At 34.0% G+C, this 12493-nt stretch overlaps 1 protein-coding gene and 1 long non-coding RNA gene across 2 annotated transcripts in view; one reads left to right on the top strand and one right to left on the bottom strand.

Moving 5' to 3' along the window:
- Positions 1-12021, bottom strand: part of LOC121416227 (3-hydroxy-3-methylglutaryl-coenzyme A reductase) — a 28856-nt gene extending 16835 nt beyond the window's left edge. The window contains exons 1-2 of the mRNA XM_041609732.1: positions 11765-12021; positions 525-702 (exon numbers count right to left, since the gene is read on the bottom strand). Coding sequence (XP_041465666.1) covers positions 525-702; positions 11765-11817 — 231 coding nt within the window. The 5' untranslated portion in view covers positions 11818-12021. The remainder of the gene's footprint in view (positions 1-524; positions 703-11764) is intronic.
- Positions 4013-5169, top strand: LOC121416228. The gene is made up of 2 exons (XR_005970112.1): positions 4013-4365; positions 4980-5169. It is a non-coding gene; the product is annotated as an uncharacterized LOC121416228 (long non-coding RNA).
- Positions 12022-12493: the final 472 nt, after the last annotated feature.

Here is a 12493-nt window from a genome sequence, read left to right as displayed (position 1 = left end):
GAGCTCCTTTTCTATAATCGATTTGCTTATATTTTAATTTTTAATCTCGACTCTATATTGTGTTTTCATCGCTTACCTTCCAACAAATCTATTTTTCTTTTGCAGTCCCTTATTTACCAGTACACTTTTTGGGCAGTATAATCAACACGATTGATAATTCGAAATTTCAATCACTTTCTTTAACCTTTGCAATGTAATATCTACATCACTCTTAATCTATGATTGTAATTTTCCCCAAATATTGGATTTTCACAACAAAGAAAAATCAAATTAACAACCAATAAAATGAGACAAAATGTGAGCGAGCATTTTTATGTTCTCCTTGCTAGGAGAGGGGATCATCAATACTCAGGAGAGAAATTAAGTAGGTGGGCAAAGGGAATAACACAAACAGAAGTAGTAGTAACTGTAGCAGCAACAGAATGATTTATAAGAACAAGAAGAACCAGTATAAAAGACAAGAGGGAGGTAGAGCAGAAGATACACCTGCAGATGAAAATGGATTTAAAATGACCGATGCCTACCTTAACTTCTGGTGAACATTCATAATTCCATCCACATATCCTTGGTAGACCAGTAAAGTAGTTCATTGACAGCATACAGATGGTTAGTGTAAGGGTACAAACGATGACTTCCCAGGGGTGGGAGGAACAAAACCTCCCCTGGGCTAGGAATAGACGTGATAACATGTTGGATCTTACACTGCACAAAGAGAGAAAACAAGAGACAAAAAAATATTGATGATAAGTTCATCTACAGTGGCATGTTTTATAAATTGTTTTGTCACTGAACTGAAATCAAAGGCATAGATTCTTTGTTATCTTCTATGCAATGAAATGAGGCTGGGATATATTTATATTATGTGATGAGACATTATTTTTTTTCATTATAGTGCTATTAAGGCCCTTGAAAATATCTATCTTTCATGGCTTGTGTGACAACTTGTTACAGAACTTTTTCAGTTAAATACCTTAGTTTTATGCATACTATAATTTTCTAACTGAAATATTGACGGCATACACTGTAAGCTCATGAAAATACAACAATGTATACCATCTAGGCCATAAATTCATAAAATGTCATTCTTTTAATACTGTTATTTTTTCATTATTTGGTTTTGTTTTTAAACGTATCACTTCAAGTTTGACAAAGCACACATCATTTGACTGATATCATAAAAGTGCTTTGTTTGTCAATCCTGTGATTTTCTTTACATAGATCTACATGAACATGTACAATGGATAATATTGTGGACTCGATTATGGTATCTACGCCTAGAGGGTGACTGAGCTTTTATGATAGACAAATAAATTTATCTAGACTACATCAGTACATGTACATCGAACAGTATACAGCTATTAGACTACATGTACATTGGATTTACTGTTTTACTGTTGAATAGTAAAGTGGCGTTGGAAAACAACATGATATTGTACAAAACATGCATGTGCATTATTCCTTCATGCATTGAATTTTATTCAAGTATCACAATCTCAATTTTTTACAGCACCCCATTTTATTTACATCATGACATAAAAATGGAAACTTTAGGCTGAGGTGAGTGAACGGTGACACTGTCACACAGTGTCAATTCAAGTTCAATGCTCCAACAAGAGCCATGCAGATAACAAAGCTTTGTGTTTAATGTACAAATGATAAGACAGGATAACCTCACCAATTATATTCTACATTGAAAAGCAGAGTTTAATATTTATTGATGATAATCTAAAGTAATTGACTGATTGTGTGTAGACATATATGACAGGATCCGACAGTTTTATCATTTAAATGAGTGTGTGAGTCAACTTTGTACAAACTTCAAGTTCAAAGACATAACCTACATGTACATATGATATAGAATTTTTATGATCAATTCTGGCTGCAGAAAAAAGGGGCACAGCCATTGACAAATCATGGGGAAAATGAATCAATACGAAATTTGCAATAGGCCAATTGACTTGCATAATATCATACGTCAGTCATGAGCACCCGCCGGACTGATGCAATAAAAGTTCAGACAGCACGAAAGTTAAGTTTCAAAGTGAAAACACACAGGTTACAATGTACTTCTGGTTAGTATACTGACTATTGCTCTCTCTCGACCTCCCAGACAAGCAGACAGCTATTACAGAAAATCCCATTTTTATAAGTCTTCGGTATGTTCCGGCTGATGATCGAACACACAACCTTCTGTTCCTGAGGCAGGCACTCTACATGTACATGTACCATTGAGCCGGCATGTAGTGTTATAGACAACTCCTATTTCTTGTTCCAATGCATATGACACAGTCTTTTCCAAACTTTTATGTGGATTGCTCTCTTTTAAAGTTGATGACAACTCTCAGGGAAGATAGGCTTATGCCGCACGCCTAATTATAGAATATTTCTAGACAAACGGAACTACTGTGCATAAAACTTGTAGGTGATATGAAAAAAAATGATGTCAATTTATTTGACAAATTGAAAATTACAGATTTACATGTATGAAGCCTGGTTTTGCAATAATTCCAACAATTTTTCACATTTAATAAATATACTATTGCTGACTTGCAATTTGCATTATTGATATCATCATAAATGTACATGTATACTATAAACTTATTGTTAATTTTCCTTCAAACAGCCACTCTGAGTTTTTTACTTCTCCTTCTTTTGAAACATACATGTAAATGTAATAAATTTCATTACCAAGGTTGGTTGCCCTTAAAATTAACACAGTTGGATTTTTTAAATATTTATTATAATTCTATATTTTCAGCTATTTTATAAAAAATCCTTTAATCTTTTATGGCCATTGTTGCAACATGAAGCACACACACACACACAAATATTGCATCCATAACATAAGGGTCATTCCATGGGGTTGGGGCAAAAATTGTGACATCAGGGTCAAAAAATAGAAATGTAATAAATGAAATGTTTTATTTCTTATATGTTTCATGGGACAATCCTTCAACTAAATCCACTTACAGGCATTTCATACCACCCTGCATATTGGAGTAAACTGAGAAATAAGATTTGACAAAATACCACCGTTACATGGACATCATTTATCATCCTTACTAAGACTATGCTCTCCCACTGTCAAAATAAAGGGGTTGATCTCCATTACTCTTGATAAATATTTTGCTAACAACATTGTTAGTCACTTTATTCCACACTTTTCAACATGGCATATATATTTTGAAAGATTTAGCATCAATAAATGGAACTTGATGCTCTGTGTGTATACCAGTGCCATGTTCTGTGTCGTTCTTTTTTCTCACCAGTCTAGAAAATTGAATTTATGATGGCATGTAGAACTAAATAGTTGAGAGAAGTCATGCCTCAACAGAATGGATTATTCTCTTTGGAAAAACTAAACTACTCTTTCTGGCATAACCTTCTATTTTTAGTGTTACCACCGTTACATGGACATCATGTCTCAGTAACGGAGGTATACTTAGAAGCAATGTTGAGTTAATGTCCATTAATGGCCATTACACACCAAATTCCACTTCATGCCTTAGAATATTTGCACAAGATCAATTGATTACACTAAAGAAAAACATTTTGCATGTCAAATTCTTTGCAAATAAAAGCAAATTAAATTAGAGTTTAAACAAGGAAAAATGTACAAAATTATTGACAAATTATATTTAAAATCATACTACGATAATCCTCAAGTTTCCACTTCCGTCTACCTCTGGAAACATTTACGTTTCTGCCTAAAGGGAAAAAACAAAACAGTGCTATCTTATGATCTCCAATTCTTTTTACTTTAAAATAACTCCTTCAAGATATTACTTTCAAATGTACATACCACCGTTACATGGACATCATGTCTCAGTAACAGAGGTATACTTTGAAGCATTGCTAAGTTAAGGTCCATTAATGGCCATTAAGCACCAAATTCCACTTCATGCCTTAGAATATTTGCACAAGATCAATTGATTATACTAAAAAACATTTTTCATGTCAAATTCTTTGCAAATAAAAGCAATTTAGATTAGAGTTTAAACAAGGAAAAATGTACAAAATAATTGATAAATTTATATTTAAAATAATACTAAGGTAATCCTCAAGGTTCCACTTCCGTCTATCTCTGGAAACAAATGTTTCTGTCTAAAGGGGAAAAAAACAAAAGAGTGCTAGCTTATGATCTCCAAATCTTTATTACTTTAAAATATCTCCTTCACGATATTACTTTCAAATGTACATACCTCCGTTACATGGACATCATGTCCTTGTAATGATCATATTGAATAGTATTACATGTACTTGCCATTCTTTTAGTATCAACACACTAATGCGAGTTAACTCATCTTACTCAAGTGTAGAAATACAACATCTACAGGCAAGCTTCTAAAATGCATCAATGAACAGGTAAAATGTTTTTTTTTATTCATACATGTACACGATTATAATTTTGATACCTTTGATACAATACTCGGGTGAAAAATATGTAGGGAAAAGGTACTAGTTTAGTTCTTCTAAGCTACATGTATGGTTTTTCAAGACAAAACAACACAAAGTTGGCATGCAATTCATGGACAATGTATTAATACCTTACACATATAACTTGTTCAGTTTGTTTACTCTTAACTTATTTTACCTCAGTTACATGTACATGGTAATGTAGTTCTAAGTGACATTAATTAAAATATAATCATGTCATCACTGGAATAAATGCATTGGATAAAACAGTAAGTTCTAGCATGCCAAAAGGACAATTGTAAAGTACTTAGTGGACAAATTGAATAAAAAAAAACTTACATCTGTTGTTTGAACACAGAGTCGTGAACAAGAAAGTAAAATGTACTATTTCTACTAAGCTATTCTAATAAATGTTCAAGAATAACACTGCAAACTACAATCTTTTCCTTTGGTTAAAAACTCTATGGTAAACTTCTTACTGGCAAATGCAAAAAAAAAAGTATTACACTGTACACTAAACCTGACAATAAGAAATAACATGCAATATTTCTCTCTGCATTCAGGTTACAAGTTTATGAACTTCAAGATGATCGGTGACCCAATGACAACTGTGTGGAAGAGGACTCTGTCAATGTCACAAAATAGATAGAGGTAGAATTGTGCCTCGCCATCAGGCCAGGAGTACAGGTCACCAGATTGACACTTCATGTACTGAAGATATATAATTTTACCTTCAACAGAGGCTACCTGTAGTTATTTGAGAAAAATAGTATTTGGAAGTTTGACTATTTTTTTACACAATTCAAATTATTACATTTTAATCAACAAAACTTGCTGGATTGTTTCCATGATATTTTATATTATTATATGAAATCATTTACTCATGTACATGTCTTGACATTTTCTCATTAAAGGGGGGTGGATTACTAGGGCAATGACAAGGAATCTGATCTGTTCTTGCAAAATACACCCTCACTTTGTATTTTTTTCATAGCAATTAGAATTCATCATTTCCTAGTTCATAAATTAAATATAAAGTTATGTTTTATACAAGGTTTTTGTATTTGCTTTCTTGTGTTCTACTTTGTTTTCACAATACAATTACTTGCCCATTACCGGTACCTTTTCATAAATTATCTTTACTTTAATTTCGTTTCTCAATGGATGAATTTAATCTAATTTTATTCTGCATTATAATCTAGGGTGGTTATCTCGACAATTCCATTTAGTTTTGTATGACCATCCTATTTAATTTTCAACTATGAAGTTTAATTGTTCAAGCAATTACATAATATATTTGTTTTATTGGAATTAAATGAATTAATGGAATTCAAATGTGCAATTTACCTTCTGATACAGCAAATAAACTCTTGTGAAACAAACTCGATTGTGTCACTTTTTCTTTTCTTCGCTTGTACATGTTTTTAAAATGTCGTTATATTGCAATAAAAAAAATCACATTGAAAACAATCACAAAGGCTTTTGCTTTCTGACAAAACAAATACCGGTACCCACCCCCTCTCCTAACAATTGAATATAAATTAAAATACGATTGAAAAAAATCCTTAACTGAATATATAGAAATAAAAAAATACAATTGAAAAAACGGAGAAAGAAATGAGGGAAAAAGAATGAGTGCTGAAAAGTATACCAACATTCAACAAGATGAAAAGTTTGGGGAAGGTTAAGCCTATAGCTAAGAATTACTAGTAATTGAATTATTCCCATGCTTCATCATACACAAAGCCCATCTACTATGTGTAGGGGGGGTAGTAACAGAAAAAATTATTTTGCCCCTCCCCCTCCTTTCGGGCTGGGATCAGCTGACAAGCCCCCGGCCCCGTGGCACCGCCACTGGTTCTAAATTCTCATTTTTTTTGCAAATTCAAATTTGATCATCAGGTCTTTGATACCCATATTACCTAGAATCAGTAGGAGCCAATTTAAACAAGGAGAAATTTTGTACCAAATTTGAGATGTCACCGTCATGATCATCAGTGAAAGAGCTGTTTCTGAGTATCCATTTGCCTATTGAATCAACATATTTTTGTGTAAAAAAAATCAACTAAATTACGATTGAATCATGTCAGCTACCATTCAAAACATGTTTGCACGGAATCACATTAATAAAAGCATTATTTTCTTTGGAACCATTCAGCAAATCTGGAACAAACACGGCAATGTCTCAATCACATATTTCACTTACACGAGAAGCTACATGTGGGACCGAAGTGAAAGATGATGGAAAATTAGCGAGATTTTTCAAACTTAAAAACACTTTCTGCATGGTAATACAGTTCCACATTTTAAAGATAAGGTTTAACTAGTTTCAAAATACGAGTATCGGGATAAATCTCCGTACTTACGTCGCTTTGAAAGGGAAAACATCGTGGATATCCAATCCACCGTTACAAAGACATTGCAGGAATATTCCCAATTGCAATGCTTCAAAACGCCCGCTATCATAGCTGTTCATGTGCATGGTGATTTCGGCTAACAACCCGTCCGTCTGATACAACGACGGTCTCTTCTCCGGTGTCTTCTTCTTACATACGCGATGAAATGTGATCCACCGTTACAAATTTGGCCCGGACATCGCCCAAAACATAGGCGACTCTCGATTAATTTAGATGACATTACCATAGGTTTTCAAAGCTAATCTTTTGATTAACAGTTGCTTACTGCCTGCCCTTTATTTCTGACACATAATTTTGGAAAAAATGATTTCTGATTTTTAGATATTAACCACATTACCGCCGTTACAGAAAAAATAAACGAGGACATCGCATGTAACGGTGGTATGCCGATTTGTAGGAATGATTTATGATATGAAGTCTCTTTTCATTTGCTATCCCATTACTGTTTTGTTATTAAACAAATGTTGCTTTATCAATCATGGCCATTTGAATTTGACTAAGTCTATCTTTTGATTAGATATCTTCAACTGAAAATGACCATTTTGGATGTCACACTTGGTACCCCAAAAAAGAGTCTGGACATCATCATTTAAAGTCTCACCATCAATAATACTTGCAGTTCAACATTTTTATTTCTGCATCAAGTAATTGCTTACATAACTGCCTTCCAACAAAACCACATTGCAACATCAAAACACCAAACACATTTTCAGGATAAAGCTAACAGTTCATAAGGAACACAAAAAAGTGCTGTTGCCCCAACCCCGTGGAATGACCCATAACCAATCTAACAACACATCCACAGGCAGATGAATATTAACAAATCTCTCTCCAGTACCGTATGTGAAAGTCATGACAAGGACAAAGCTTTCCCATCCATCACTAGTCTGAATACACATGAGATGCATGAATTGAACAGAAAATTCAAACGCTTGCTTCACTGCACTCATCATGGTGTATTATTTGATTCCAATACAATGGCAAAACACTTGTATACAACGGCAGGATAAAAAAGATAAATCAATGGGTCTACCCACGTCTAAAACTCCCATAGGGCTCTATTAAATTCTCACTACCTTAAAACTACTTTAGTGGAAACTACATGTAGTTTTAATAATGTGTATTGAGAATGGTCGAAGCTACATGTATCTTCGAAGCGCTCTTCCAAACCGGTTCATAAAACCACCTCGCAGTGTAGTTTTCAAGATCGCTCTGCCTCGTTATAGGTCAAGTTCATCACAGAAAAACACTGATTTGAATACATGTAGATAGAGAAAAAATCCAATAATGTTATGACCATTTTAAAGTTTCGCTTATTTTTCACAAAATAGTTATATGCACAAGTCAGTGACATGCAAATGAATGAGTAGATGATGTCTCCGAATCACTATTTCTTTTGTTTTATTGTTTGAATTGTACAATATTTCAATTTTACACATTTGACAATAAGGACCAACTTGAATGAACCATAGAATATCAAACAATGGTAATTCCACAAGTTCAGGGAGGAATAAAACTTTGTTTCACAGGACAATGAGGAGAAATTAGAATATTTCATTTTTCATATAATAAAATAAAAAAAGAAATAGTGAGTGAGTGATGTCATCAGTTCCCTCCTTTGCATAACCGGGATGTAACTGTTTTGTGAAATTAATCAAAACTTATAAATGCCATTAATATCTTACTTCACATCCAATAATCATATCAACATTTTTCTGAGGTGGACTTGGCGTGACCTTGAAACTGGTTTTGGCGTAAAGACACAACCGTTCGTCGGGAAGCAATCTCCGCACATTTTGAGCACGCTAGTACTCCACACACTGTGTGTAGAATGCCTATGCTGCGGTTTCAAATTTCGCGTGAAATGTGTCAACCCACTGACAGCATTCCCATACATGTAGTAACAAGATCAGTTTATGTGAAGTGATGTTGAAAACCACTTTCGGGTGATCAAATGGGAACGCTAGCAACCCGATCTTCCAAACTGGTTTTCTGAACTGGTTTCCAGTATACTAGTTTTAGAAAGTGTAATGAAAACAGGGTCTAATTGTCTAAAAAACAAAATATATGAAGAATGGTATATTATTCTCCTTTTTTATGTGGTATTGACTACTGTCTAGAGAATAATTTCAAGGGTACTTGTACATGTACATCTGATTACTTGAGGTAATAAAATATCTTAAAGAAGAATAAAAAAAAACACATCCCAAGTTGATTTGAACAAATAGAGAAAAATTAGAAAACATAGCAATTGAAATTCCATCAAACTCTGATGTGCATGTACAGTACAATATATAACGGTGCAGTATGTGCATAACCTATAATGGGCATCACCGTAAGCGGAATATTAAAATGTCATAACTTTTTTATGATACTGTTTATGATATCAATTTAAATTAATATTTCAGCATTCTACCCGTTGAACTCCCTCTTGCCGTAGGTATTGTGTAGGTCTATAGCCTTGGTCTTAGCCAAGCTGCTACTGTAACACCACTTTCAGTTACCGGTACTCGCTGGTCCAGACCAGATCCCAGGTAAGTTTGTAAAATTTTGCGTTTATGAATGCCGCATGCTAAAATAGCCCGCGCCAGACCCGCTGCTACTTGTATTTTGACCCTTTACAACATCTGTTGTACAGTACTCATGCATGTACATGTACGGAACAAACCTGCAACACAATCATACTGTTGTATACCTGCAGATATACAAAAATGCATAACACATCCAGACGCTACATCAGGAATACTATTCCTTGCAATCATTATGATTTTTTGAAAAGCACAATAACCTTAAAAGAAAATTAAACCAAAAATCTAATACATCTTGAAAAATATAGGATAATCAAAATGAATCCACTTATACCCTACTCTTACAGTATTTACCAGTATTGAGTACCACCTCTCCTTTTGGGCGTCTTCATGTTAAAAATCTCTGGATGGAGAGATTTTTGCAAGGTTAGTTCAAAATTGTGATGTCAGCAACAATATACACATACACATAACTCATAGAAATATTATTCAAAATTTGTTTCATATTACATGTACCCCCTATAAAAATAATTTCAAAATACGATTTGATGAATTTTAATGGTTTTAATCAAATTACATGTACAACTTATCTACCTTTTCCAAATAACTTAGATATAATTTGCCAATTTGGAAATCTTAGAGGTGTGCATGTTTATGGGTTTCATCAAATGTACCTACAGAGGCCCTAGTACGTCCATGTAGCCTGTTTTAAAGGCATACTCCAGGCTGAGGATAATATGATTTGAACAGATTTAGAAAATTCAGACTAACAAAACACTGAACATTTGATCAAAATCGGACAAGGAATAACAAAGTTATGACATTTTAAAGTTTTGCATTATTCTGGTGAAATAGTTATAGGCTTGTCTTCATGAATACTCAATGACCAAATTGAGGTCATATCCCCACTTATTGTTTCGTATTATATGAAATTAGGTTTATTCAAATTTTTCCCTTCAAGAACAAAAATCATTGGATTGAAAACTGATGAAGTGCATTAGATATTCATTGCTGCAACTTATTTCAATATATTTATTATTATCATTATTTGTTTGGCGTCACCTGTGCCTGGGAAGCGAAAAGTGAACCGAATCACTACGACCCGCAGGTCTCTCCTCCCAATATAACTGATATAACTGATTGGGGGGAGTGCAGGTGGACCGCTACACCGCGGTTTCCCCTACTCTTACATGTATACGAATAGTGCAGTGGGTTCTTAACCTGCAAAGGTGGTGACTCTCCTCTGCACGGGGCCTCCATTTAATGTCCTATCCGAGGGACGGAGTGTTTTCTATTGTAACATGGCCTGCATCTATGAAACATGGGAGAGATGTTTACACACAACTCACTGGCCTCAGTCATTCGCCCGGGGTGGACTCAAACCCACGGCCACGATCTTAGGTTCGATGGGCAGAGGTGTTACCGACTGAGCCAACAACGCTCTGAGGAAAACATTGCTATGTATAAAACATGCTCTTTAGCTTTACATGTAAAGGAGACATGTCCTTCAAACATGTATGAAATAATGAAACAAATATTATTTCATGTAATAATATAAGAAAAGGGAAAGTGGGGATGTGATATCATCAGCTTACCTAATTAATACTTATGACATGCATATATATTTATTAATACTGTTTTCACAAAATATTGCTAAACTTGGAAATACAATAACTTCGCTATTTGTAATCAGATTTTTATGAAATTTTCAGCATTTTGCTCTGTGAAATTTACTGTATTTATTTACATATAAATATGTTTAGCACAGAGCATCCCTTTAAAGTTCACTTGCAATATTAGAACATGTACATATTATGTACATGTTCTAATATTGCAAGTGAACTTTAAAGGGATGCTCTGTGCTAAACATATTTATATCTACATGTAAATAAATACAGTAAAATTCACAGAGCAAAATGCTGAAAATTTCATGAAAATCTTATTACAAATAGCGAAGTTATTGTATTTCCAAGTTTAGCAATATTTTGTGATATGTTTGAGCCATGATTGAATTTGAAATGTTAATAATGTTATTTTGTCAGGTAATGTTAGCTGTTTTTCAATTTAATTATTTATAAAACTAAATATAGGCCTACATGTACATGTAGAATAGTTACAATTAAAAGTTGAGGTAACATATTTCACAATAAGGTCCAAAAAGACAACATTCCAACCATTTTGGCAAGGTTCTTTATAAATCGTCTCCAACAAAATGAACCAATCTGTACTTGTATATTGCTTGATCTCTCTCAAATTCAAAATGGTGATTACGGTAAACTAAAGTTACATGTACATGTAGGCCTAGATGCCATAGTTCTACATGTAGGCCCAATAACTATATCATTCAGAAATATAATTTCAACAGTTCTGGCCACTTGTGACAAATCAATATGGTGTAATTACCTTGACCGGACATCCAGGTTGTCTGTATCCACAATTTTGTCAATAAAAAACATTATTCCCTCCTTGACGACAGTATTGGGATGGTTGCAGATTTGAAAATCTGATATTTAATGTTAGGCGGTGTCTATAATCCCTGATATATCCCAAAAGTCTGTCAAATAAGGATTAAAATGAAGGTCAAGCTCCAGATCTTGTGGAGATTCTCCCAAGGCAGTCAGACCGGTGCTTCTCTAGGCCCTACAATTTTTTCCCTTTTCTCTCTCCCTCTCTTCCCTATTATTTCTATCTCTCTATCTTTCACAGTAAATTTTCCTAGAAGTTCCATACACCTTCCTCCTCTCACTCTTTCAATCAAATATCGATAGCAGGAACATCAATTATGCAAATAACTTGAGATTGCTCCATTCCATATCAAAGGGGTACTCGTATGAAAGAAAAAGTAGATAATTCTATCAAAATACATTCATAATGCTGTAACACCAAGATATTTATTGTTTTTATCAAACTAATGCACTTTTCAAATGAACATAATTACCTGATTTTTCTAAAATCAGATCAAATTCATGAGCTTCTCCTGAAACCCCCTATCTATATAATGGGTTTGCCCAGCAGGCCATCGTTCCATGTACACTTACACGTGCCTATAGAATGATCATGCTATTCCTCCAGCTCTCAGGTAGAGAAAGCCATACAGAATTTGTATGGCATGACTTGTGCAATCAGCTGGCT

This window comes from Lytechinus variegatus, chromosome 5 (genome assembly GCF_018143015.1).
Source record: "Lytechinus variegatus isolate NC3 chromosome 5, Lvar_3.0, whole genome shotgun sequence".
Classification (NCBI taxonomy): Eukaryota; Metazoa; Echinodermata; class Echinoidea; order Temnopleuroida; family Toxopneustidae; genus Lytechinus; species Lytechinus variegatus.
This window is presented reverse-complemented; position numbering and strand designations above follow the sequence as displayed.